The 24,455-nt window shown below is 44.4% G+C and overlaps 1 protein-coding gene across 1 annotated transcript in view; it reads right to left on the reverse strand.

Moving 5' to 3' along the window:
* Positions 1–7,027: 7,027 nt before the first annotated feature.
* The window catches only part of LOC122938140 (pituitary tumor-transforming gene 1 protein-interacting protein-like), a 67,969-nt gene continuing 50,541 nt past the window's right edge, over positions 7,028–24,455 (reverse strand). Inside the window, exon 7 of the mRNA XM_044293469.1 lies at positions 7,028–9,343. Coding sequence (XP_044149404.1) covers positions 9,294–9,343 — 50 coding nt within the window. The 3' untranslated portion in view covers positions 7,028–9,293. The remainder of the gene's footprint in view (positions 9,344–24,455) is intronic.

Consider the following 24,455-nt stretch of genomic DNA (forward strand, 5'->3'; position numbering starts at 1 on the left):
AAGTGGATGGATGATAGATAGATAGGAGATAGGGGATAGATAATAGATAGATACATAGGAGACAGATGGACACCCTCCTAGTGCTTTGCAATATGAGACAGATAGGTATGAAATAGACAGTTAGATACATGGAAGATAGATATGATAGACAGATATGAAATAGTTAAGATAGGTAGATACATGATAGATATGAAAAGATATAAGATAGATACATTGAAACAGATATTAGATAGATGACAGACATGAAATAGATAAGATAGATACATACATAGTAAATAGATGATAGACAGACATGAGATCGAAAGATAGATATATGATAGAAAAAGTGGTGCAAATTGAAGTAATTGGGCACAACTTTGCCCAATTTTTTCTATCTCATAAGAAAAGGGGTGGGGATTGGCATAAGGCGTGTGGTATAAAACGGGAAATTTTTAATCAAAATTGCACCATAAAGCACTCTGCAAACTTTTTATATATATATAGACTGTGAATTTTACTAATGCCATTTTCACTATATAAATGAACATGAGGCACTTAGCAAATAGATTTTCAAGGAAATAATTTGTGCCCATCCACAACGGTAAGGTTTCCTCTTTTAGATGGGACCCTACGCTACTCTTTCGCACCACAAATCACAACCAATAGTTGGTATAAAGTTGGCCAGAAGTGTCTATCCCGGCACCACATTTATCATCCAGCCTGAGCTCTTGTGATGGATCTGGTGCAGGTCTAGACGGACGGTTTAAGTTTAGACCACCGGTAGAAAATCTGCCCTATGTATTTTAGTAGGTAGCGTTCTCCAGTAATACACCAAACTTAGATTCATCCATCAGACTGTGAGATAGTGAGAGGCGATTCGTCACTCCACAGAACACGTATCCCCTTCTCCAGAGTCCAGTGACGACGTGCTTTACATTACTCTAGGTGACGCTTGGCATTGAGCATAGTGACCTTAGGCTTTTGTGCAGCTACTCGGCCATGGAAACCAATTTTCTGAAGCTCTTGCACTTCTTGTGCAGATGTCCCCTTCTGGGAGAGTTTGGAGCTCTGCAGTAAGTGATGCAGAATAGGCCATTTTTACACACCACGTTCCAGCACTCGTTGGCTCCACGCTGTGGGTTTGTGTCTTCACTTTGTGGCTGAGCTGTTGCTGCTCCAAGATGCTTCAGATTCATAATAATTGCACTTAAAGGTGGCCGGGGCAGACCATAAAGGTTACCAAAACGGCTTGCAGCTCAGGTGGCTTTCTATGCCAGGTGTAAAGTCACTGGCGTCTTCAGTACGACCCACACTCCTACCAGTGTTTGTCTATGGAGACCGCATGGCTGTGTGCTTGATTTGAAATTGCAATGGGCATGGATTTATAATCTGTACCACCACAGCGCCTGTGTTTTTTTTTGCCTTAAAGGGACCCTAATCGCAGCTAATTCTTTCTTATCTGTGCGGAAAATGAAGTATAAAAATCCATTACATATAAAAGCAGAGAAAAAAAAACAGAAGGAGGGGTTGAGGAGTCTGAAGCACCTCGGGCAAGGTCGTTCCGCGCCGCTCTAATCCCCTCTAAAGTCTCATCTGATACGGTAAAGAGCAGTTCTGTACAAACCTGTGGGCAGGAAGTAAATTAAATGAAAATTAAAGTAGTAGGTGAGGTGTGACTGCACGCTGGTCAAAAATGTGTTTTTTGCATGTTTATGCCATTTAGTTGAGACTTTTTGACATTTCTTTCTAGTCCCTTTAGTGGACTTTTTTTAAGTCTGCCACCAGGAAATACAAGGAGTAGGAGGGGCTAGCAGAGGAAGCAGGAGGAGCAAGGGTACAGAGTGTGTTGGATCCGCCCCCTCGGTGCACTTAACTGCTCATTTACATATAGATTCAAAATACTTTCCCTCCAGATTGAGGCCTTGGATCACAGCTGAGCTAGCCCTCGAAGACGCTGTGCTTGGTTTCAGTGAATGTCCAGGTGACAGGATCCCTTTCAGGCCTCATTCACCCGAACATGTATGTATTTTGGGGTCAACAAAATTGCACATCTACAAAATCTGGATACCGTCCGTGTTGCATCCCATTTTTGGTGGACCTTTTCACTTCATTGGGTCCGTGGTCCACATTTTGCAGTCAACTGTAGGACATGTTTTTGCTGAACGGACATACGGATGCAGAAAGCACACGATAATCTGTGTGCTTTTCACATCCGTATGTCCGTTCCACAAAAATATAGACTATGTCCAGATTGGGGACCCAATGAAGTCAATGGGTCAGCAAAAAAAGAGAAAAAAAATGCGGACTGTACACTGACTGCATCCGTATTTTGCGGACCGCAAATGGGACATGGTCGTGGTGCATGAGACCTAAAGCTTACGTCTATGTGACATTACACAGGCATCTGTTAGGTGTACGGGACAGCTCTAGGGACCAGGCTGGTTATATAAAGCGGTCAGCCTCCATGATGGCATTGCTGGGGCTGCAGTGAGATGACAGACGGAAGCTTCTCCCTTTGTCAGGACCATGGTCTGCATTGATCGCTGTACAGAAGACGATTAAAGTTATTCATATAGCAGGACAATCGACACAGCCCCTCCATTGTGGTGATAGATGGGGGTCTCACTGCCTGGTCCCTTCTTCAGACGTAGCTCGTCTCCTTCTGTTGCTGGGAGTGTTAAGGAAGATTAAGGCCTCTTTCACGCGGGCGTCGCGTGTGAGGGCCGGACAAAATGCGTGATTTTCCCGCGAGAGTGCAAAGCGATTTAATGCGTTTTGCACGCGCGTGAGAAAAATCTGCATGTTTGGTACCCAGACCCGAACTTCTTCACAGATGTTTGGATTTGGGATCGGTGATGTGTAGATTTTATTATTTTCCCTTACACCATGGTTATAATGGAAAATTATAGCATTCTGAATACAGAATGCTTAGTAAAATGTCCATTGAGGGGTTAAAAATAATAAACAAATTTAACTCCCCCCATCCACTTGATCGCGTAGCGGATCTCCTCTTCTTTCTACAGGACCTGGCTAAAGGACCTTTGATGACGTCACTGTGCTCATCACATGGTCAATCACAATGGTGATGGACCGTGTGATGAGCGCAGTGACGTCATCAAAGGTCCCTTAGCCAGGTCCTGAAGTAAGAAGAGGAGATCCGCTACGCGATCAAGTGGATGGGGGGAGTTAAATTTGTTTATTATTTTTAACCCCTCAATAGACATTTTACTAAGCATTCTGTATTTTGAATGCTATTATTTCCCTTCTAACCATGTAATAAAGATCGGGTTCCCATCCTGATAGTCTCCTAGCAATCAAGCGTGAAAATCGCACCGCATCTGCACTTGCTTGCGATTTTTATGCAGTCCATTCACTTCTATGGGGCCTGCGTTGCTTGAAAAAACGCACAATATAGAGCTTGCTGCGTTTTTCATACAACGCACAAGTGATGCGTGAAAATCACCGCTCATGTACATAGCCCAATTGAAGTGAATGGGTCCGGATTCAGTGCGGGTGCAATGCGTGAGGTGAATGCATTGCACCCGCGCGGAATTCTCGCCCGCGTGAAAGGGGCCTAAGGGTACATTCACACGTCTGCAAAACACAGACACCGGCAAAAATGCATACAGTGGAGGATACCCGCAGCAGACCACAAGTGCCACAGAGACATCCTACACCAGATGGTAAAATGTGTGGAGGTGGAATGATATATGGAATAAATAGTTACAATATCAGGAACGAATGTTAGTACAAAAGCTCGTTCCCGATAATCTGCCCTTGTGAAGGTGCCGCAGATCACCCGATCAACCAGCAAATTGATGAAATGGCCTCAATCATCACCAGCTGGTAACACCCTTTTGTCAGTTATTCAGAAATTTCTATTATGTTGGAATGCAATAAGGAATGTCTCTTATAGGCTTCCGTGGTGCATGCCGTCATAGAATTCCGTTATGTTCCGTGGTAACGGAATCAATTACGGAGTTCTTAGATAACCTGAACTTCTTGCAAATTGCAAGTTCGCTCAACACTAAGGCCCCTTTCACACGAGCGAGTTTTCTGCGCGGGTGCAATGCGTGACGTGAACGCATAGCACCTGCACTGAATCCTAACCCATTCATTTCAATGGGTCTGTGTACATGAGCGTTGTTTTTCACGCATCAGTTCTGCCTTGCATGAAAATCGCAGCATGTTCTATATTCTGCGTTATATGTGAATGGGGCTGCGTGAAAAAACGCATTGCATCCGCAAGCAAGTGCGGGTGAGATGTGTTTTTCACTGATGGTTGCTAAGAGATGTTGTTTGTAAACCTTCAGTTTTTTATCACGCGCGTGAAAAACGCATCAAAACGCATTGCACCCGCGCGGAAAAAACTGAACAACTAAAATCGATCGCAGACAAAACTGACTAAACTTGCTTGCAAAATAGTGCAAGTTTCACTGAACGCACTCTGAACGCATCTGGACCTAATCCGTCACGCTCGTGTGAAAGAGGCCTAAGGGTCCATTCAGACGTCGGTTGTTCAGGGTCCGCATTCGTTCTGCAATTGGGGGTGGAACCATTCATTTCAACGGGGCGGCAAAAGATGTGGACGGCCTGTAGTTCCATTTCGCAGCCCCGAACAAAGATAGAGCATGCCGTATTCTTGCCCGCAATAACGGACAAGAATAGGCATTTCTATCACAGGGCCGGCCATGTGCGGTCCGCAAAACACTTGCAGACATCTGAATGGACCCTTATCCTGATGCATCCTCAATGGATCTCTTTCCATTCAGAATGCATGAGGACCGAACGGAAACATTTTTTTCCGGTACCAAGATCCAGGTGTGAAAGTAGCCTTAGCTGCACAAAGCCCACTGATCAGTGGACGTGACGTCCGAGAATGAGCCAGCAGCGCTCATCTAAGCACTGTGGCCCCTTCCAACAGCTGATAGGCAGGGGTGACAGGAGTCAGACCCCCACCTATCAGACATGGATGACCTATCCTAAGTATAGGTCATGGACAACCCCTTTAACATGAAAAAAATACAAAAAAAACCTGACATATATGCAAAACGTACCCCTCAGCTCTCCACCTGTTGGAGCCTCATGTGATCAGTAATTGAGGTCAAGGACACAAAGATTGCGGACTGGGGCACTGCGGAGGACGGGGTCACTTTTTTTTATTTTATAGAATTACACTATTCAAGAAAATACCCAACGAAACAATAAAATGTACAAAGTGAGAGAATCAAGTGCAATATCGGATAATACAAGGTCTCAGCTCATAAAAGTGGTTGACAAGTATCAGTAGATATTTTCTATATGACATGTGCAGGAACCCATAGCAGATGTACAGATGTAGCAGAGCTGAAGCTGTCAGTGAACTGTATCTTTTAACTTGTTGAGCTACTGTCAGGTTGCATACACAGGCGACAGAACTTTCTTTCTGCGATTGAACATCACGTCCATACAACTGTATGGGATGTTTCTGCAACATGTGCGCCGATATCTACAACCCCCATTCAGATGAATGCAAAATTTCTGCAACAAATCTGTCCCATGTGAATAGTCTCCAACACATTAGGTCTACCTGCACTAATCCCAGAAGCACACATTTCAAGGGGTATTCCCATCACTGACAATGGGGGCTTATAGCTAGGAGAACAAAGCGGGGAAGGCGCTGGAGGGCGCACTGCGCATGCACAGACGCCCTATAATTATTTTCTATGGGGCTGCCAAAAATAGCTCGGCTATTTCCGTCGGCCCCGTAGAAATCAATGGTAGTGCGCACCACTCTCTCTGCTCCGTTTTTGGCGTAGGTGCGGGTCTCAGAGGTGGGACCTGCACCTATCAGACAATGGGAGCATAGCGATATGCCCTCATTGTCTGTGATGGGAATACCCATTTAAGCTCCTGGCCCCAATGCAAAATCTGTAATGGAGCCCTCCCACCCCACATACCATTTATAATACTGGTGCCATCTTTTTAGACAGAGGGGTCCTTGTTCCCCCCCCTTCAGGCACCAGGGCTGGATGCAACTGTTACCTCTGCACCCCTACGGTGATGCCCCCCGACTCCTCCACTGATAGCAAATATTACAGTTACACTGTTGAAAATGTATCATTACTGCGTTGGCAAACAGAGCTCTGCTACACCAGCACCGCTACAAAAAAATTTAAAAATCTAGAAATGTAATGCAATGTATTTAGTAAACAATAAAAGACAAACTCCATAAATGAAACTTATCTGAAGGAAAACACCCTTTAAAATAAGTCGTCCTGTTCATGCAAGGATGACGAGGTGAAAGTGCAGAGTAACAGGCCGGTTTTTGCCTCTTGTGTTCTTTAAGCAAAGCCCCGATTTACTGTCACACGTAACATACGTTAAATAACTGCATAAAGGGAAACTCCACAATGGTATTTTCTAAACACTCCCATTTAGATGCATGGAGTCCCAAATTCTCATCCGTGCCGTGCTGATGCATCAACGGACTCCAAAAAGAATGGACTGCTGTGTCAGATCCCCACAGGGCATTATCTGAACGGTAAGTTACCCAAAAGGAGGATTTCTCATAATTCCAAGGTACAGGGAAATAAGTAACCAACCGTCTGGTAAAAGTGGCTCCAAGGAAGAAGTCTGCTGAGGCCTCGTTCATGCTTACATTTTCCAAGGGCATCTGTCAGCAGTTTTGTCCCTATGACACTGGCTGACCTGTTACATGTGCACTTGGCAGCTGAAGGCATCTGTGTTCGTCCCATGTTCCTATGTGCCCGCATTGCTGAGAAAAATAAAGTTTTAATATATGCAAATGAGCCTCTAGGAGCAACAGGGGCGTTACCATTACACCTTAAAGGCTCCTCTCTCTCTCTGCAACGGCCGTGTCCTCTGCACTTTGACAGAACCAAGTGTGATGAGGTTTACACTGCCTGGACCTGTCAATGAAAGTGCAGAGGAAGCGGCAGTTGCAGAGAGAGCAGAGCCTCTAGGTGTAATGGCCACGCCCCCGTTGCTCCTAGAGGCTCATTTGCATATGTTAAACCATCATTTTTTCTCAGCAATGCGGGCACATATGAACATGGGACCAACACAGACGCCTTCAGCTGCCAAGTGCACATTTAACAGGTCAGCCAGTGTCATAGGCACAAAACTGCTGACAGATGCCCTTTAATGTGTTTGTTCACAGTGATTTTCCACTGATCCATGGTAGAGGGCCCAACAGAGACGTAAACTATTTTTTTTTGTGATGCAAAAAAATCACTGACACAACACGGATGGCATCCATGCTCTGTGGACCGTTGGTGGGAGATGTTCTGGAAATTACATTTTCAGCTGAGCAGTGTCCATGGAATACGAGGGCCAAAAAACGGACACGCGGACTAAACACGGATCCTTCACGATCATTTTCAGACGGACGGCTTTTCCATGGACATCAAACGGACATGGAAATGTGAATGAGCCCTTAGATACATTCACGTGACTGTATACATTTCGCGGTCCACAAATCTCAGATCCGCAAAATACGGATGTGGTCCGCGTGCATCTTGCACTTTTTGCAGGCCCCATTGTAAAAATGCCTATTCTTACCGCAAAACAGACAAAAACAGGAAATGTTCTATAATCTGCATCAGCCGGATGCAGAAAGGACATGCTGTCCGCATTTTTTGTGGCCCCGTGGAAACGAATGGATCCGCGTGCGATCCGCATAAAATGCAGACCATACAGTCCTGTGAATGAGACTTTTACGGGGGTGAAAATATGAGGTATGCTCGTTATCTGGAAGCAGCGCCACTCTTATCCATAGGTTGTGTCTGGTACTGCAGTTATTCACTTGAACAGGGTCGAGCTACAATATCAGGCCGTGGACGTGGGGGGGGGGGGAATCAACCCTTTATTTTGTAATCTTACATTAACCCTACAAGAATGTGGTTATAGAGATGACACATCGCTAGGACATGCCATCAATGTCAGATTGGTGCGGGTCCCACCTCTGCGACCCTCTCCTATCTCGAGAACGGGACCCCCAAAGTGAAGGACAGCACATTGCGCGGCTTGCTCTCCATTAACTGGTATGGGAGCTCTGAAAATAGCTGAGCGAACGCGCACGGCTGTTCTTGGAAGTCCCATGGCAGTGACTGGAGAGGAAGCCGCGCAAGCGCAACCACTTCTCCGTTCGCCGCTAGGGGACTGCCAGAAATTGCTGAGGCGGCGCTCTGTTATTTACGGAACTCCCATAGTGGTGAATGAAGGGTGGCGGGGCCCTGTTATGGAGCTGGTCCCAGCGGTGGGACCCGCATCTAGCTGACACTAGTGATATGCCATTAATGTCCCAGATGGGAATACCCCTTTAAATACATTGCAATGAGCAAGACCATAATAACATCTAATATACAGATATATAAAACCAAAAATCATAAAAGATAGAAACATTTCACATCCAAAGGAAAATCAAAAGCTAAAAAAAAAAAAAATCACACAAAAAGTGGCATGCAAAAGGAGTTATCGAGGATCAGAAAAACATGGCTGCTGTCTTGTAACAACAGTGCCTCACCTGTCCACAGGTTGTATGTGGTACTGCAGCTCAATTCACGTCATTGGCGCTGAGCTGCAATACCAGCCACAACCCATGGACAGTTGTGGCGCTGTTTCTGGAAGAAAGCGGCCAACTCTTCTTATATTCTCTATAACAGAAGCGTTCTGGAGTGTCACGTTCAGGTTTACCTTGGTTATTCCACCTGGAAATGCATAAATATATTGACAGCTGGGAGTCCCCTTTCTCCTTACAGTCTGACAGTGTCCAATCAGTGCTGATAATGTCATATTGTATACATCCAGCCTACTGACAAAGAGAATGGTAACTCCCAGTGTCCAGGAGGAATAACAGAGGGACAGCAGAATTATTACAGACTTGTCGGGAGAGGTGACAGGCCCGCTTTAAAATTCTGAGCAGTCGAAATCAGGAAGCTGTGAAGTGAAGATATCTGGAGCAATGAAAATGAAGTTCCGACCATTGCGAATATTATTTATGTGCATATCCTTCCTCTAATCAAAGGGTTAAAAATAAATGACGGGGAAAAAAAACGTTTAAAGTTCAGATACTTGTTCCCACCAATAGAATCCAGTCCTGTGGGTGGGAACAGATCTCTTCAGTACCACAGACACAATGGTTGACCTCGGTCGGATCGTTAGCAACTATCACTAGGTGTACGGTCAGCGTTAAGCACCCCAGGAGCCTCATGCACTCATCACACTGTGGAAATAATCTGCGGTCAGTCCGGCATCTGCAGGGTTTTGCTCATGCGGCAGGACGGAATCAAATCCACGGGTCTCATCCAAATCTACTCGTTATCAAATTTGCTGTAGGGATGATCCATATCTTGCAGGAGGCCTAGGAAATAGAGAGAAAGTGGCTTTAGAAAAGGCAGTGCGAAGTGTGGCGAGTGCCGGCTAAAATCCACAGAACGTTTTAAAGGGTTAATAAAAAAATAAAAAAATGACATTTGAAGAAAAGGGAATGCAGCAGAAGCAATCTTATCAGTTACTTTATATTCTGTCACAGGCAAAGAATGGCATAATCATCTGAACAAAAATCAAACTGCCGCGTCTTAAAGGCTATGGACACCTTTGGGGGAGGGGGTATTTTTTTTTACTGCATTTTACTCATTTTAGGCTAAGAATCATTTTTTCAATTGGTCTATATTAAAAAATTGCTATAGTTTTTGTCCTACAGGGTTCAGTATCTTACCTTCAGTATCACACTGAGCCGTCAGGTTGCTGCTCTAATGGATGCCTGTGAAGCCCTTATCTCTGAACTCCCTGACAGGTCATTCAATTCATCAAATTGCTAAGAGTTTAGCTTTAATTGGAGTCAGAGATGAGGGCTATAACTTCAGCCGTCAGGGCAGCAACCTGACGGTTCAGTGTAAAACTGAAGGAAAGATAGTCTACAGAAACGTAAAGGCTATGTACACCTTTGGAGGCAATTTTTTCTTTATGATTGCATTTTACTTACTTTTGGCTATAAATCATTTTTATTTAATTGGTCTTTATAAAAAATATTGAGCCGTTCTGTCAAAAAGGGTTAACTGTTTTTCTAGCTGAGTGACGGGTACTTTCACTTTGTGTTGGTGATCTAATAACCCATGTCTCTAAATTACTAAGAGGCCATAAACGCTTATTTACGCCACATTATTATCAGTAAGACAAGACCTGAGCTATAATGACTGTTTATAATGTCAGAGAGCAGAGATAAGGAGCCCGTCAGCTCCCGGTCTGACAGAAAATCCAAAGGGTGCTTCTAGAGCATCTCAGCTCTGTACAGAAAAAAAAGGATTCCATGTTTTTTTTATAAATATAAATTAAAAAATAATTTTTTGCTCAAAATGAGTACAATGCAATAATATTTAAAAAATGCCCCCCAAAAGATGTGCATAGCCTTTAACCTGTAAAAGAAAAACTGTTAAAAATAGAAACCATCGGGAACTTGGTAAATATCAGAACAACAATGATGGAGGATCGGTGTGCCTTTCTTCTTTTATTTTTTAACCCTTTCTGATCTTTTTCTAAGAATTTGTTAATCCCTTGGACGGCACCTTTAAATGGTCCTGAAGATTGTTTAAAATAGCCTAATGTGTTGTGTCCACTGTCCACCCATGTGTCCACTGTCTGTAGAGCAAACATGTCCGCTTAAAGAGAGTAACACTTCTTCAGGATCACACTGCTTAGGGTTTGTATGAATCTGTAACCATGGACACGTATACAGTGCCTTGAAAAAGTATTCATACCCCTTGAACTTTTCCACATTTTTTTATGTTACACCCACAATGGTAAATGTATTTTATTGGGATTTTGTGTAATGGATCACCACAAAGTAGGAAGTATGTGTAAAGTGAAAAGAAAATGATACCTAGTTTTGACAATTTTAAGTCAATAAAAATCTGGAAAATGTGGCATGCATTTGTATTCAGCCCCTTAGTCAATACTTTGGGACTTCCGTTTGCTGCAATAACATCTGCAAGCCTTTCGGGGATTGTCTCTACCAGTTTTCCACATCTAGAGGCTGACATTTTTGACCATTCTTCTTTGCAGAAGAGCTCGCGCTCATTCAGATTGGATGAAGAAAGTCTGTGAACAGCAATTTTCAAGTCTTGCCACAGATTCTCAATGGGATTTAGGTCTGGACTGTGACTGGGCCGTTCTAACACATGAATATGCTTTGATCTGAACTATTCCATTGTAGCTCTGACTGGATGTGTAGGGTCGTTGTCCTGCTGAAAGTGAAACTCCGCCCCAGTCTCTAGTCTTTTGCAGCCTCTACCAGGTTTTCCTCCAGGATTTGCCTTGTATTTAGCTTCATCTATCTTCCCATTAACTCTGACTGGCTTCCCTGTCCTCCCCCCAGCATGATGATGCTACCGCCATGTTTCACGGTGTGGATGGTGTGTTCAGGGTGATGGGCAGTGTTAGTTTTCCACCACACATAGCGTTCTACATTTAGGCCAAAAGGTTGAACTTTGGTCTCATCCGACCAGAGCACCTTCTTCCACACGTTTGCTGTGTTCCCTACATGGCTTGTGGAAAACTGCAAACTGGAATTCTTATAGCTTGCTTTTAAAAATTGCTTTCTTCTTGCCTCTGTTGCATAAAGGCCAGATTTGTGAAGTACGTGACACTTATAGTTGTCCTGTGGACAGATTCGCCCACCTGAGCTGTGGATCTCTGCAGCTCCTACAGAGTGATCATGGGCCTCTTGGCTGCTTCTCTAATTAGTGCTCTCCTTGCCTGGGCTGTCAGTTTAGGTGGACAGCAATGTCTTGGTAGGTTTGCAGTTGTGCCGTACTCCTTTCATTTTCGGATGATAGATTCAATATTGCTCCATGAGATGTTCAAAGCTTGAGATATTGTTTGATAACCTAACCATGCTTTGCACTTCTCCACAACTTTATCCCTGACCTGTCTGGTGTGTTCCTTGGTTTTCATGATGCTGTTTGATCACTAATGTTCACTAACAGACCCCCGAGGCCTTCACAGATCAGCTGTATTTATACTGAGAATACATTACACACAGGTGGACTCTATTTACTAACTCGGCGACTTCTGAAGGCAGTTGGTCACACTGGATTTTTATTTAAGGGTATCAGTGTACAGGGGGCTGAATACAAACGCACACCACACTTTCCAGAGGTTTATGTATTAAATTTTTTGAAAACCATGTATCATTTTCTTTTCACTTTTGGTCTATTGCATAAAATACCATTAAAAAACATTTACGTTTGTGGATGTAACGCGATAAAATGTGGAAAAGTTCAAGGGGTATAAATACTTTTTTCTAGGCACTGTAGGTCTGCAGAGGAGCTGTGTACACAAACCGGTAGCTGCCAGTACAACAGTCTTTAACGTGTTGGTGAATTAACATTGGGAAGGTCAAACATGGGCAATGCCATAGACCGATCCATATTAATGGCTTCCTGCAAATAGTGAACCAAGGAACTTTTACTGCTTCCTATTTTCGTCTTCTCATCGCCCGGCATGTGGAGATCTCTCGCTGACAAGACCCGCAAGTGTTTACTTCTGCAACCAGTAGCAGGAAGGGTTTGCATTTCATACATAATAAATTAGATTACAAGGAAATTGGATTGAACAACTTTATGTCTTCTCCATTATACCGACAGACATAACCCATCCTGACACTCCAGACAGCAGATAAATTAGGAGCAGAATCATCTCCTCATCATGTCTCCTCAAGAAGAAGCCTTACAAGTATATTAGCAGCCTTAGGACGTCACTACGACATGATCTGGCACCACTAAGGACTTCTCAAGGCTATGCCGCCATATACTATAGACTGCATGGACGTTATACAATCAGTGACCACTTTTTAAGGTCTACCTGTGCCTTAAAGGGGTCATCCAGAATCCAGACATTTTGTCAAAAACTCCCTGTACCTTTAAAGAGCACCTATCAGCAGGATAAACCCTAATAAACCAGGCATACTGTCTGGTAGGGTCGATCCTGCTGATTAAAATTTGTAAGTTGGAGTTTGGAGTTACAGCTGTTTTGAACGCTGCATTATGATGGCTGCTCTGCCAGTTCTCTGAGGCCTAAACTGTCTTCCCTCACTTCCCATACACACTTGCTGTAGCCAGCAGCTTCCTGCCAGCCAATCAGATTGGATTACTGAAAGACACGCCTCCTCACTCTGAAGCCTGATGCAGGCATGCAGTGTGTAGGACCGCCCCTCTCTCTTCTGTTTATACTAAAAGGAAGACAGAAAAGCCCTGGCAACGGTCTTTTAAGGGACAGGGGACATTAATGAAAGCTGTTATTATAAGGCAATTACAGATCTTTGGACAGACATTGACAGATTAACTCAGATGTACATGCCTAGCTCTAATAAAAAAAATATAATATTACACTTTAAGACAGGTTATAAATCCTGGTACACAGAGGCTGGTATACATCCTGGTCCTGTGTAAGTGTTATAATACAGCGAGCAGGTAGAAACAGGTGCGCCGGTGCTTATATCAATGTCCCCGGTGTTTGCCTTGAATCTAGGCTTTATGAGAACGCACAAACAGACCTTCACCGCTATTTGTACAGATGGAGCTGCTTGTTTAAAGTTCACTCTCTCTTGTATCGCCCGCCGCTCGGGACTCCTGCACCTGACATTTTAAAATTGCTTTGCTCTAGAACCGGGAGGAGCGCTAGTCATCGACCATGCGGCAATTTTTATATTGAGTAATCGGCAAGATACAGAAAGGGTCAAGGTAAAATTTGCCAGTTGACCTCACCGAGGGACATGAAGAATCCCAGTTATATTTAGACGCAGATTACAGATCGTTTCACAGATCAGCCGAACATGCGGCAGCCATTTTTTTTTTGCTTTGGTAATTAAAAAGCAACAAAGAAACAAGGAACAAAGTTGGAAAATACCCAAAAGTTTTAATTTATGTGTGTGTTGGGGGGGGGGGGGCAAATGATATCTTAGGCTACTTTCACACTAGCGTTTGAGAGCTCTGACAGGGAAGAGCTCTCTGGATCCGGCACTGATGCCCGCTGTTCCCCATTATAGTTGATGAGCAGCAATATTTGTCCGGCTGATTCTCTGCATATTTGCCAGGTTGTGGCCGGAGCTCAGTTGGTCCTCATCACAGTTAATGGGCCAGCAAGCATTCAGGCAGGCTTTTCCCTGTCGGAGCTCTCAAACGCTAGTGTGAAACTAGCCTAAGAGGGTTTGTCCGGGCTACAGATATTGATGACCTACTCTCAGGATAGGTCATCAAGATCGGATCGAGCCAACATCTGGCCGTTCCTGGCAGCCAAGGCGCCGGAAGCTATACAGTGTACGGAGTGGAGGCCGAAGGCACTACATAGCTTCTGGTGCCGACCCCGACACAGCCACTAAACCACGAATGGAGCTGTCCGACTCCTGCTCTGTACACTGGCCTGAAAACAGCTGATCGGTAGGGGTGCCCCCACCGATCTGACATTGATAACCTATCCTCAGGATACATTATTCATAGCCCGTAGCCCAGAGAACCATTTTAACCCAAAGAAAGAGTCCCATAGTATAGTCTGGACACCGCTATCCATGACAGCACCCACCTAAGGTTTGGCTTATATACCAAACCATGTTTCAAAGCTCTCTAACAGGATAGAAGTTTACTGATAATGACTGGAGGATCTCCACCAATGATGGGAAATGAATTACATGTTAAAGGGGTTCTCAGTTTTGGGTAACCCCTATCTGTTAGGAGGGTCCATTGACTATAAGCTGATCACATAGTTTCATCCTCCTGGGACTTCCATTGATCAGCTGTAATCGGTGGGAACACCTGGCAGTAAGTATTCGATTTCCCTGCAGCGCTACCACAGGAGAAATGAAGTATTACACAGTGTCCATTCAAATCAGTAAGCTGTTGGTGTAATACAGGACAGGACGGGTCCTCCAGAGCGAGAGGCTCTCTGGCCAAGAGATGAAGATCCTGAACAGAGTACCCCCTTCTATTAACTCTTCCTTAAAGGGGTACACTAAACCCAGACATATCCCCTTTTTCACGCAGGCAGCCCCTCTGACATTTCATGCTCGGGTGCTCTCCTTTGCCCTGCGCTGAATCGTGCAGGGCAAAGGCTTTTTCTGGAGACTCGGTGATAGGTAAACTTAGGCGGAGGCTTCCGCCTACTAATGGGCGGGCTTTAGCGCTGCCCTAGCCTGTAAAACGGCTAGGGCAGCGCTAAAGCCCGTTCATTAGTGCTGGTGATGCCACCGGGAACACTGCTAGGTGGAAGCCCCTGCCTAGCAGTGTAAAAAAATCTAAACGGCGCAGGGCAAGGGAGAGCAATGGAGCGTGAAATGCTCATATCAGGGGGGCTGCCTGGGTGAAGAAGGGGATATGTCCGGGTTCAGCTCCACACCAGGACAACCCCTTTAAATAGGGCACATGACAATGGGTTTTCTAGTCTCACTGTCACTTTCTCTCTCCATGCCAGGCAATCTCAATATGTAATTACCATCTAAATTATATGAGAATAGCTGGGGTAAACGGAAAATGCACACATATTAGCGTCTCCCCCGACGAGCCTGAGCTGACATTTTGTGGTTTAATCTTTCCGAGTTAATAAAGCTCTTCTCATTCTGTCACTCATCCTTATTAAGAGTGAATTAAGTCGGACATGGAGGAAAAGAGCCCCCAGAAGAACAATGTCGCATTCTGGAGAATTCCCATGTGCATAAAGGAAATTAATCATTATATCGTGGCACGGCTGGATATGGTGTCAGGAAAAGGAACCGAAAATGAATCTGGAGGAGAAAATTTTTTTTTAAAAAAAGAAGCAAATCCAGCAATAAACTTCAATAGGCTGCGTGTAAAGGCTCGCTCCCCGGCGTCGTCTCCGCCAACACCTCATCACAATTACACAGCAGAGACATTAAGCTCATCTGCGAGTGGTTTATCACACGCTGTAAAGATTAAACTTCAACAACCCGTATCCACAACTCAGTCTGAGTATTGGGGGCATTGGGATTATATTAAAACGCCTAGGAGAGGATTAATGGAGTACTGACTGGCCTCCCGTGCATTCATTAACGAGGACCCATTAGCCTGGACGCGTCCGGCTGACACAGTTTGGCTTATACGCCGAGCCATGTTTCAAGGTTCTCTAAAAGGATAGAAATCGACTGACATTGCCGTACAGCATTAGTCACCTACAGGCGGCAGTTTTCCTGTAGTTTGCATACTATTTCCCATGGACAATTTCCCTAAAGACTTCAAGCGCAACTTGACATTTCCAGGAGGAATAACAGAGGAACGACAATAATGGCTCCAGAATTGTTATTTATTGAACTTGTTTTTACTAAAAAACGGAATGTCAGGATATCGGACAACTCCTCTTTAAACAGTCAACTAATTCAGAGAAAATGAGAAAAAAAAACTAAATAAGAAACTATAGCAAAGTTTTGTAGCAAATGGTCTAAATTTAAACCAGCAAAAAAGCTGATAAACATTTAGACCGGCGGAGGAGGCGCCAAAGTTATGTATGAATAAAAGAAACACTTCGGTACGTTGCCTGTATGGTCAGAGTCGCTGGTCCCAAATGTGAAGTGGGCAACATTCACACAGACAGTCAATGCGTTTTCAAGGCAGGGCCGCGCTGCTTTTTTAGCGATGTTGGATTCTTCACTCTAGCACAGAACCGTCAGCATATTCGGACACCGAGAACTAAATCGCCCTCCACACAAATACTCCTCTCTTCCAACACAATCCTGTGGGATATCGAGAGATCGCGCCAATAGTGAAGTACTGATAGTTCCAGTCAGGTAAAAAGGTTTTATTGTACTCACAAAGCCAATCTTGGTTATAAGCTCATCACAAATATAAAACACCGTCTCCTACTCCTGCCCGACCCGGGTTTCGCTTTCGCGCTTCATCAGGGGCAACTGGTCAACCCCTTTCAGGGCCGTCTTAAATTAGCAAAAATATCCACCCATATTTCGTGTTCAACCAATCGCAAAGGTCTTGGTCCAAATACAAAAAAAGATGGTAATGATACATAAAATACATGTAGGAAAACCAATAATAAAATAAAATTCATCCTGAGTAACACAACATGTCATTATAACAATCCGGCGGAATCAAAAGGCGCTATTATATTATTGCCTAATATTTCTAACCACTATTCAACCTGATAACACTTAATCCATAAATATATCTATTTCTACGCACCATTGATGACTACGCACAACCGCAATCGCAGCCTCCACAATCGCAGCCTCCACAATCGCAGCCTCCACAATCGCAGCCTCCACAATCGCAGCCTCCACAATCGCAGCCTCCACAATCACAGCCCCCACAATCACAGCCCCCACAATCACAGCCCCCACAATCACAGCCCCCACAATCACAGCCTCCACAATCGCAGCCCCCACAATCGCAGCCCCCACAATCACTGCCTCCACAATCGCAGTCTCCTCTAACATCGTTTCTCATTCCTGACCCCTCCCACGTGGTCGGTTCCAGCCTATCAGCTATTACAACTCCTCCATTCATCTGAAGGTCCTTCAATCCCGCATAGCACTCCGCGCCGTCTCGTAGGCGAGTTATTCACACAAGACAGGATTTTACATCACACTCTATATTCAATCCCTGTGGTTGGACGGTACCTAACAAACATCCACTCTACTTCTTACCGGTTTATCTGTGCGATGGGATCCCCTCCCCGTCACGGATTTTTCACCAATTCGATCCCCATAAAGGATAATCTTTTCGGATTCTTTTGATGGCACTTTTTAAAATGCAGGGCGACACTGTGGGTCTCTGGGCCCCTTTTGATGTTTCTAATATGTTCTTGAACAGGGGTTTTTAATTTTCTCGTTGTTCTGCCAACGTACTGGAGGCCACAAGGGCGCTCTAGTACGTGGACTACTCCCGTGCTCTCACAGGTTGGGTTCCCTTTAATTTTAAATGTCTGATTATTCTTGTTTGATCGGACCGTAGTTACCATCGTCTTTTTATTTTCGCTGCTCCTATTTCTACACACAAGGCAAAAACCACCCCATGTGAATTTACTCCTCGGGGCTGCACTATGTACCAATTGCATTTTTAGATTCGGGGCTTTTTAAAAAAAATTATCATAGGTTGTGAAGGAATCTCCTTCCCCAAAATGGGATCGTTCTTCAGAACCCCCCAATTTTTCAGGATCATATTCTTAAGTATTCCGGCATTCATACTGTATTGAGGAATGAAAGCCTGAAGTCCCTTTCTCTTTTACCGGTCTCCTTTTGTTCTACCCTTACGTTTTCTCCTAGAGCCTCACAGCATTTATCTAACTCCCCCTCTACAGACCCCTTTTCTACAAACCTTCTTTTAATATCCTGACTCTGATCCCTAAAATCTTGTACTTCCGTGCAATTTCATGAATTCTCCTCATTTGTCCCTCAAGGATATTTTTAAGCCGTAGGCCATAGTGGCAACTAGTAACATCCATGTAAGCGTTCACATCCGTTGATTTGAAAAAAGTTTGGGTCTTGAAACTATTACCCTAAAGATGGTAAGATCTAGAAAATCATCCGCCGTATTACGGATACAGCTCGTGAAGTTTAAATTCCAACTATTGCAATTTAATCCGCAATAAGCTCCTCTAAACCCTGTATTTCCCCCTCTCCAAAATAAAAGACAATCCTCGATGTAGCGTCGCCACACTATTAGTTCGCCCCTCTCTGTTTTTTTCATTTCAAATAGGACTGATCGTCTCTCTCTCCCACAAGGCCATAAATAAATTGGTGAAACTTGGGGCGAATTTCGCCCCCATCGCCGTTCCGGTGCACTGCAGATAATATGTGTCCTTGTAGATAAAATAATTATGGCTCAAACAAAAATCAACCTACAATAAATTTCCCGCGTATAGCTTGCATATCAGCATCACCACCTAATGCTACCTCAACCCCTCTAAGTCCTAAATTCTTCGGAATAATGGTGTAAAGGAAGGCGACGTCCACCGTGGCCGACCGTACATCCGGACTACTGGCCTCTACGTTTTTGACCCAATCAATCGCACTCCCTGAATCTCTCAGATACGAGGGGATCTGTATTACATACCTCTGAAGGAAAAAATCCACGTATTCGGAAAGGCTACTTGTCAAGGAATTTAATCCCCGAAACAATAGGTCTTCCAGGGGGGTTTGAGAGACTCTTGTGGATTTTGGGTAAGTGATATATCACCCGAGTGACCGGATGTTTAATCATTAATCCATCTCTTCTTTATTAATAATCCCATTTTTAAAGCCTTCCTGAATTAAACTCGCCATTTCTCTTTTAAACCCCAATACAGGGTTCCCTTTAAGTCTGCGGTAAGTGTTTTCTTCAGCGATCAGTCTCTGCATCTCATTCTCATATTTGTGTACATCCATTACTACCACCCCCCTCCTTTATCGCACGGGTTTATTATAATACCGCTGGTACTTCCCAACCCTCCCAATGCCTGTCTCTCTTCTTTATTTAAGTTGTATTGTTTCTGTTTCACATCAGGTTTTTCCAATTCTTCCAACATCGCTCTCTTGAACGCATCTATACGCTCATTATCTCTGCTGTTGGGGAAAAAACGTGATTTATCGCGCAACTCAGTGTGAATGATACCATTCCCCAGCCCTGCGGTTTTGAGTGGAGCTGCTTGCTTGTTCATGTGGTATTTATATGTGGTTGTAATAGCCGATAGGGTGGAACCTCTCACGTGAAAGGGGTCATGAATGAGGAACGATGTTAGAGGGAGCTGTGATTGTGGGGGCTGTGATTGTGGGGGCTGTGATTGTGCGGGCTGTGATTGTGGGGGCTGTGATTGTGGAGGCTGCGATTGTGAAGGCTGTGATTGTGGGGGCTGCGATTGTGGAGGCTGCGATTGTGGGGGGCTGCGATTGTGGGGGGCTGCGATTGTGGGGGGCTGCGATTGTGGGGGGCTGCGATTGTGGGGGGCTGCGATTGTGGGGGGCTGCGATTGTGGGGGGCTGCGATTGTGGGGGCTGCGATTGTGGAGGCTGCGATTGTGGAGGCAGTGATTGTGGAGGCAGTGATTGTGGGGGCTGTGATTGTGGGGGCTGTGATTGTGGGGGCTGTAATATCTCTTGATATCCCACAGGATTGTGTTGGAAGAGAGGAGTATTTGTGTGGAGGCCGATTTAGTTCTCTGTGTCCGCATATGCTGATGGTTCTGTGCTAGAGTGAAGAATCCAACATCGCTAAACAAGCAGCGCGGTCCTGCCTTGAAAACGCATTGACTGTCTGTGTGGACATTGCCACTTCACATTTGGGACCAGCGACTCTGACCATACAGGCAACGTACCGAAGTGTTTCTTTTATTTATATGGACTGTGGGCTACTCGGTATACGCCGTAGGATGAATATATATTTGATTTTAGAGCTAATTTAATATGTGATGTTGAATCGGTCTTCTCTAGGGAGAACAAGAAAGGGGAGACGAGTTTGGGAAGTTTGTTCTCTGAACTAGAGAAAGACCGGATTAAAAGAGATGAGATCCACCTGGGATATCTTGTCCCTAGAAAAATACCTTGCTGAGGATAAGATCCCGGAAGGTTTGCGGTGGCAATTACCACTCAATTCGGAGGATCTCAATGATTTAGAAGAGTGGGGAAAAAACTCATGAATGAATGTGGCCGCAGAACTATGAGTTTTATTGTGTGCAAAAGAAAAGAGAAATTGAAACGTATTCACGAGGATATTGAGCGATTACAGCTTTTATTGCAACCATATAGGGGGCAGAAGGAATATACTGATCTGTGCAGCGGATGTCTCAGGGTTTTAACTAAGGCTGAAATGGAGGTGAAGAGGAAGAAACAGAAAAAGGTTTTTAAAGTGTGTGAAGAGTATGAAAACAATAGAGTGTATAAGTGGAAATGGAGTAAAAAAAAGAAGAAGTTCGCACAAGCAAGGACATGGGTCGCCCTAACGAGGGATATTATGCAGGTAAATATAGGGAACAAGAGAACACTGAAATAAAGCAGGGAATGAATGACACGGGCGATTGTGATAATGAAAGAAAAGACATGCAGCAAAATAAACATTACAGGTCTGGATATAACGGACAACATGGTTACCACTACACTTCATGGAGAAGACCATATTACAACTATGGGAACTATAGGGGAGATTATGGAGGCTACCCTAATCAGTATAGGAAACCGCGCTTTACTTACCAGCAGAGACAACAACCGCAATAAGATTATAGAAAATATTATATAAACCACCAATATCAACCAAGAAAACAAGCAGGTACAGCAGGGAAGATAATATACAGAGATCGCATGGGGTGGGAGTACAGAAAGAAAGTGTAGATGGAGTCATTTTGGGAACACATCCAGACCTTTACATTGAAACATAAAATTTTGCCCATCAGGCGATGAGAGGGATACGATGGAGGGAGGGGAAAAGGAGGAAAGAAAGGTTAAAAGGGGTTCTGCACTTTTGTTTAAACTGATGATCTATCCTCTGGATAGATCATCAGCATCTGACCGGCGGCAGTCCGACACCCGGGACCCCCGCCGATCAGCTGTTTGAGAAGGCAGCAGCGCCGCAGCCTTCTGTTTACCGCTGGCTCAGTGATGTCATGACTAGTATTACTAGCCTGGGCGGGGCTAAGCACCACTCAAGTGAACAGAGCTTAGCCCCGCCCAGGCCAGGGATACTAGTCGTGACATCACTGGGCCAGCGGTAAACAGTGAGAAGGCCGCGGCGTTGCACAGCTGATCGGCGGAGGTCCCGGGTGTCGGACCCCCGCCGATCAGATGCTGATGATCTATCCCCTCCTAAAAATAAGTCACGTAGAGGGAGGGAAGAGAGGAGGGAATAAACAACAGCCCAAGCCACAAAAGAGCAAAGGGAAGTAAGAGAGGTCGTTAATCTTAGCGCATATGAACTATCGGAACAAGAAAAACATGTACTTGGTAAAGGACTTAAATTTGCCCCTAGCAAGAGGCTTAATAGGTCTGAGGTGTTCTTAGACATCCATAAATTTATGAGAAAACTAAATATCGCAAAATACCACATGAACAAGCAAGCAGCTCCACTCAAAACCGCAGGGCTGGGGAATGGTATCATTCACAGCAGAGATAATGAGCGTATAGATGCGTTCTAGAGAGCGATGTTGAAAGAATTGGAAAAACCTGATGTGAAACAGAAACAATACAACTTAAATAAAGAAGAGAGACAGGCATTGGGAGGGTTGGGAAGTACCAGCGGTATTATAATAAACCCGTCCGATAAAGGAGGGGGGTGGTAGTAATGGATGTACACAAATATGAGAATGAGATGCAGAGACTGATCGCTGAAGAAAACACTTACCGCAGACTTAAAGGGAACCCTGTATTGGGGTTTAAAAGAGAAATGTCGAGTTTAATTCAGGAAGGCTTTAAAAATGGGATTATTAATAAAGAAGAGATGGATTAATGATTAAACATCCGGTCACTCGGGTGATATATCACTTACCCAAAATCCACAAGAGTCTCTCAAACCCCCCTGGAAGACCTATTGTTTCGGGGATTAATTCCTTGACAAGTAGCCTTTCCGAATACGTGGATTTTTTCCTTCAGAGGTATGTAATACAGATCCCCTCGTATCTGAGAGATTCAGGGAGTGTGATTGATTGGGTCAAAAACGTAGAGGCCAGTAGTCCGGATGTACGGTCGGCCGCGGTGGACATCGCCTCCCTTTACACCAGGGGTGCACAACGTTTCCTGGTTGGGGGCCACATTGCCAGACTGAACCAATGACGAGGGCCGAAATTAAAATTTAAAGGTGTATTAACAACTAAAATGTTGTACTTATGGCATATTTAACATACATTATATACCATTAATGTCTAGTTACACTTCCAGGACTCCCATCTAATGGGAGAAATACATGAAAAATACATGTGAGCAGCCACAAGACATAGGCATACATGTCTGTTACCAGATGGTTGGGGGCCGCACAGAATGGTATCGAGGGCCGCATGTGGCCCCCGGGCCGCAGGTTGTGCACCCCTGCTTTACACCATTATTCCGGAGAATTTGGGACTTAAAGGGGTTGAGGTAGCATTAGGTGGTGATGCTGATATGCAAGCTATACAGGGGAAATTTATTGTAGGTTGATTTTTGTTTGAGCCATAATTATTTTATCTACAAGGACACATATTATCTGCAGTGCACCGGAACGGCGATGGGGGCGAAATTCGCCCCAAGTTTCACCAATTTATTTATGGCCTTGTGGGAGAGAGAGACGATCAGTCCTATTTGAAATGAAAAAAACAGAGAGGGGCGAACTAATAGTGTGGCGACGCTACATTGACGATTGTCTTTTATTTTGGAGAGGGGGAAATACAGGGTTTAGAGGAGCTTATTGCGGATTAAATTGCAATAGTTGGAATTTAAACTTCACGAGCTGTATCCGTAATACGGCGGATGATTTTCTAGATCTTACCATCTTTAGGGTAATAGTTTCAAGACCCAAACTTTTTTCAAATCAACGGATGTGAACGCTTACATGGATGTTACCAGTTGTCACCATGGCCAACGGCTTAACGATATCCCTAAAGGACAAATGAGGAGAATTCATCGAAATTGCACGGAAGTACAAGATTTTAGGGATCAGAGTCAGGATATTAAAAGAAGGTTTGTAGAAAAGGGGTCTGTAGAGGGGGAGTTAGATAAATGCTGTGAGGCTCTAGGAGAAAACGTAAGGGTAGAACAAATGGAGACCGGTAAAAGAGAAAGGGACTTCAGGCTTTCATTCCTCAATACAGTATGAATGCCGGAATACTTAAGAATATGATCCGTAAAAATTGGGGGGTTCTGAAGAACGATCCCATTTTGGGGAAGGAAATTCCTTCACAACCTATGATAAGTTTTAAAAAAAGCCCCGAATCTAAAAATGCAATTGGTACATAGTGCAGCCCCGAGGAGTAAATTCACGAGGGGTGGTTTTTGCCTTGCGTGTAGAAATAGGAGCAGGGAAAATAAAAAGACGATGGTAACTACGGTCCGATCAAACAAGAATAATCAGACATTTAAAATGAAAGAGAACCCAACCTGTGAGAGCACGGGAGTAGTCTAGTACTGGAGTGCCCTTGTGGCCTCCAGTACGTTGGCAGAACAACGAGAAAATAAAAAACCCGTGTTCAAGAACATATTAGAAACATCAAAAAAGGCCCAGAGACCCACAGTGTCTCCCTGCATTTTAAAAAGTGCCTTCAAAAAAATCCTTTATGGGGATCGAATTGGTGAAAAATCCGTGGCGGGGAGGGGATCCCATCGCACAGATAAACGGGAAAGAAGTAGAGTGGATGTTTGTTAGGTACCGTCCAACCACAGGGATTGAATATAGAGTGTGATGTAAAATCCTGTCTTGTGTGAATAACTCGCCTACGAGACGGCGCGGAGTGCTATGCGGGATTGAAGGACCTTCAGATGAATGGAGGAGTTGTAATAGCTGATAGGCTGGAACCGACCACGTGGGAGG

Source organism: Bufo gargarizans, chromosome 5 (genome assembly GCF_014858855.1).
Source record: "Bufo gargarizans isolate SCDJY-AF-19 chromosome 5, ASM1485885v1, whole genome shotgun sequence".
Lineage (NCBI taxonomy): Eukaryota > Metazoa > Chordata > Amphibia > Anura > Bufonidae > Bufo > Bufo gargarizans.